General features: G+C 46.2%; 1 protein-coding gene across 1 annotated transcript; it reads right to left on the reverse strand.

Moving 5' to 3' along the window:
- Positions 1-607: 607 nt before the first annotated feature.
- On the reverse strand, positions 608-1,801 carry CCR75_001062 (uncharacterized protein; the record flags this gene model as incomplete). The annotated part of the gene is made up of 1 exon (XM_067959167.1): positions 608-1,801. One exon carries the CDS (start codon positions 1,799-1,801, stop codon positions 608-610), a length of 1,194 nt encoding a protein of 397 aa, XP_067821168.1.
- Positions 1,802-5,168: the final 3,367 nt, after the last annotated feature.

Below are 5,168 nucleotides of genomic sequence, written 5' to 3' on the forward strand. Positions count from 1 at the left end.
GCTTCTCTGTCCGTCTTTTGGTTTGTTAATTTAAAATTTCATCTTATAAACTGCTAGCAATCTACGGACTATTCCTTCCTTTGTCCATCACTGTGGTGCAATAGCAAGTTATACTTTAAAGTAGTGCACTTAAGAAACATGGGTTGAATTGCACATACGAAACACGAGATCTACAAAAGTGCCTATCAAGGACAAAGGCGCTATAGCTTTTCCACCACTTCGAGCTACATTTAAACTATTCGTAAACCCAGATTTGCTTTATCAAAAAGGAAGGCGAAGTTGATAAACATTCAGGGTACAGAGAAACTAATATTTGCTGCTTCAGTGACTTCTCCGGCTTGGCCTGTGCTCCAACGTTCGCTTGAAGCAGTCATTAATGCTATGCCAAAGTCTTCAAAGCAGTATGCTTCTAAAACTCAATAAAATTGGCGACGAAAAGTCTCTGTTCCTGAGACTATTAACGATTATTACAAGGACCACGACCATCTTCGCAAAGGTGGACTTGTGCATATAGCGCAGTCGTCGTCAACATTAAAGAATTTAGCAAGTGGATTTGGTAATTAGCAATTCACTATAGACAAAGACAGCAGTATGTGCCTATTCGTATTCACCCTAAAAGTTCCCAGTCATGAAGTGTAGGGTCAAGAATCGCTCGGAATTTCAAGGTAACTTCAGCACTAGCACTTAAACGCGCGGCAAGGAGGTACCCGCTCGCCCAGTCATCGTTCATGTCTTCTTTCCACAGCACTCTTGCGAGATTGATAAGTACCAAATGCTCGTTTTCGCTCAAGTCCGTCTTGAGTGGTACCGAGCCAGATTTCATGATAGGCCTGGCCAGATATGGACGCAATTCCTGCTTTGAAAGTAAATTTATCGCGGCGAGTTTGTCTTTTTTCAGACTCGTCACATTGACAATAAACGTGGAAAAAGACTTTTTTTGGCCGGGGACGGTACTTGTGTGTCTCCATACAAGAGCAGCCCACAATCGAAACACTTGATTGGTTGAAAGTGCCTTATCTAACGGGTCGCGAAGCCCAGCTTTAACGTAGACATCTTTAAAAGAAGACGAACTCCTCTGTGCTGTCAGTAACTTATCGGTCCATTCTTCAGTGCTCGTCAACTCCTTTCTATTTTGAGCCTTGTTAATCAAACCTTCCTCGAATCGATCTAGTTTCGCATTGGCCTTGTATTCTAAGCAGTTTACTAGAATCGGGCACAGCGGATGAGCAGTAAACGACTCGTCAATATTCGCAAGCAACGCAGCGAGATCACCAATAGTTAAGTCGAGGTTCTTGTTGTCTTCTGCTGTCCAGATTCTCGATAGAAAGGTACCGAAATCATTGGAAAATTCCGATTTGGATACGTAGAAATCCAAACCTGCTCGAATGAGGTACGAGGTGGTCATTTGTTTCTTGAGGTCGTTGAATAATTGCAACAATTCATTGTTCGGATTAGATGAAGACGCCTTAAGTACTTCACGAATTAATGATTCTATGTGCTTAGGAGGGTCTGCGAAGTTAAAGCTTTCGATAGCCTTTGCAATTTTACCTTGAAGGCTAGCCTTCCAGGGTAGAGAATTAGTTATAAGCTTTAGAATGGTTGGTAACCTCTCCTCATTGTACCCTGGTTCTTGACCTACGCTCGAGTTGGTGGTCAGCCTCACGCGTCGATGGACTTGAGACTCCACTGTGGCGTCTGTAGTAGCGTCCCAGGACCCAGGCTTAACGCACGTGAGCAGAGCAACGCTCAATAGAAGAAGCAAACACCACATAATCGTAAGCATGTCTGTCATTGCTGGCATTGTCGGGAATTTTTACTAGTGGAAGCTTCGATTCAGAGCGGGTAGTGGCTACAAAAACAAGCTTTATGTGCCTCGAGCAGATACCAAGGCGTCTTTTGTGACAAATTTTCCGGATACTCACGTTGGCAAACAAGGTTGGACACGATGCAAACGTAGTTTCAAATAGTGGTTTATCAAGATTGCATGCTTCCAGGATTGAGATAAGAGCTTTCTGCAAGGCTTCACTACTTATACTGTCCCGCTTTTAAAGGATCAGGTCGTCTACTATTTGATTACTTGCATAAAAATGTCTGCGATCTCCTAAGGATTGGCCGAGATGGAAACACCCATTTAGTTGCATACCTTTTGTTAATGCCAAGTATAGTAATGTTGTTCAAAACGTTGCACTACCTTTTTTCTAATTTATTAATGGGAATTCGATGTCTGACTCGTTCTCCGACGGCGGTATTGTACCTTTCCATTTAATGAAACGTTGTTGTCGTACTTTGACTTTCTCGGTAAAATATTCTTTTGTTCTATTTAAAATAGTTAGTCTCTAAAATTTCATTTATTATGGGTAACTTGTGTGGCAGCCGCCAGATTAAATCGGGTGCCGAAATCTACTTTAATTTAGTCAGGGAAGGTTTTTAGATTTAAATAGTTAAATAAAGTTCAGTTTCTTTTTTATCTCACAGCGTCTAGCGCTTTTCTAAGGCTTGCGCATTGATCGACGAGAGTAAGAAACCTCTCTAAGGTATATACTCTCGGGCACTAGTTGCCACTTGGTTGTATCTTAAACTCGGATTTGTTAAGCTCTACGAGCTTGTACGACTCCCTGTCTTGTTAGACCTATCAGTTCTGTAGAACTAAGTGACTCTCTGAGTCTTAAAGGCTTCCTCTCACTTAGAGAGAGAGTAACCATGCCTATATAATGTAGAATAAAATGACTCGACGAATGAAGGAGCCACGGGTACCACTTCATGCACACCTCAGAAGCTGTGACGAGGCAGCCCGTGAAATTATCTATAAAGAAGACTTTCTTTATAGATAATTTTGGAGCAGTAAAAACGTGATAGTTCTGTTTATTGGTTGATAGTAACAATTGTATCAATCCCACCAAACGCTGCTAGACGCACGAAATGGGCGGTGAGCAATAAGATGCTTTACACACTTTTGAATTAGTACGATAGCTCAGCTCAGGACTATGAAGGTACTAGTGCGTAAGTAAGTTCTCAATTTGTCGGCTACCGCTAAAATCATTTTTAAAGAACCCACTCCGCCTTTGAACGCAACTCTGCTCTGTCTTTTCAATGGAAGATCCAGTATGCAATGTCCATTGCTCCTGCCCAGCCACTGTGTGATTTATCGGGAAAAACTCGTGCGTCTGCGTCACTCTCCCAGCTGCTGCAGCTTTTGGCCCATCGCCGCGGCGGATTCCAGAGCAATCTGCCTCTCCGGTGAGCGGCTCTCGGTCACGATGCCTACGGATGACGTTACAGACGCAGTTATGGTAGAATCATCAGCTTCCTCTTTTGGAAGCGAGAATACACCGGCTGACGTTTCGCTGGAATTCACAGCCGCCAGCCGTCACGGCCGGAGACCTGTCTTCTCGTATAAAAACGCGTCCGGACACGTGTCCGACGATGGCTGACGTGCTCGGTCGGCAAGAACATCTTCGCGGAGGCCGCGCTGGAGCTGATGCCGCTCGTCGTCGTGTGGAGACTCCCAAGCTTCTCGCAATTTATATTGAATGGCTCGAGCATCAATATAGTGCTGGTGACGATTGGTCGTTCGTAGCGCCTCGTATGTCGACCGCTGATCATCCCCAGACCGATGGCCAAACAGAACGTGCCAATCGGGTCGTGGCGGATGTCTTACGCACTATAGCAACTCCCAAAGAGTGGAGCAAGCAATTGCCCTTTGTGAAGTTCGCTATAAATAACAGTGTCCACGCCCGTACGGGTGAGACACCATTTTATAATAATGGACTGCGCCATCCTCGGACGCCAGTCTCGTTTGTGCGCAGTCCGAGTCTTGTGGGGGAGGGCCCTTCACTATGCTCGGTGCGAAAGAGGGACGTAGGCTCGTCAATATGACAATGACCCATGAACGTATCATCTCAAAGACAGAAAATTGCCCTAGTAACCCTACCAGTTTAGCAGTGGTCAATAAAACTACGCCTTATGACCGACCTCTTGGCGGTATCATAGGCGAGTTTGATGCTAAAAGCGTGAGCGAGGCTCAACGCTTTGTGGATGAGCGATTAGCCATCACACGTAAAGTCCGTGACGCAATGGCAAGCGCACAGGACAAGCAAAATGAATATGCGGACCAAAATGGTCGCAAAAATAATGAACGCTTTAGAATGGGTGACAAAGTACTATTAAGTACTGCTACCCTACCTGAAAATGCAATTTCTGTATACTACTTGGAGGTACTACGAAGTTGTTGCCGCGTTTCATTGGGCCCTTTACGGTGGTTGAAGAGGTTGGAGACCTTAATTATAGGCTCACCCTTCCCCCGTATATGAAGACGCACCCCGTATTTTACGTGGGTCGTCTGAAACGGTATGTAGACCCAAATGAGGTCACATTCCCATTCGGCTAAGGAGACCGATGGTGACGCCGACTGTGAGTCGAGCGTCGTTCGGGTAAGGCGAAAAGCTTTCGGACCGATGCCTCCCACCACCAACAGGACTTGGAGAGCAAGGGACATCACGCGAGTAACGCGGATCCCTCAGCATTATCCTTTCAAAGAGGTCCAAGCGAGTCTTTAGGCGTTCATAACCCTGACGAGCCTTCGCTCAGACATCAACGAGATCCGAGGTCAGTCGTGAGACTTGACCCTCGAGATCCGCAATACGTCGTTCAGCAGCGCTTAACGCATGCGACTGAACGGACGAAGGTAAGGCAGCCGCGAGTAGGTGGGCGAGATCGCCACTCCTATCGGGCGCCACCTGCACTGATGGATGCGGGTGGGAATCAACGCCTCCTTGTTGGAAGGTTGCTTGCCCACCGCTCCGTTAGGCAAGGGTATCAGATCCTTGTCCAATATAAAGGTTACCCGAAGCAGTACCGCCCATCTTTCATTCACACGCAAGCGGACAAAATTGCTTCGCTGCGACAGCTGTTTGATCGCATCGGAATGCGAATGAATGCGGCGCAGGAATTCCGCCTTGTATTGGTCGGGCGTTCCATTTGAACGCAACACGACCGGAATCGGGAAAATACGCCCAAGCGATTTTCCCTGAGCCTTCTGATTTAAAGAGGCCAAAATACTATGAGCGTCTACAAGAGCGCGCTCTAGGAGCGACGCTCTTGGCTCGTTTAAACGAGGCCATTTAGATGGAGGGGGCATCTTTATAATGCCACCTGTCACATAGCCACGT

The sequence above is a fragment of the Bremia lactucae genome, linkage group LG5 (genome assembly GCF_004359215.1).
Source record: "Bremia lactucae strain SF5 linkage group LG5, whole genome shotgun sequence".
Classification (NCBI taxonomy): Eukaryota; Oomycota; class Peronosporomycetes; order Peronosporales; family Peronosporaceae; genus Bremia; species Bremia lactucae.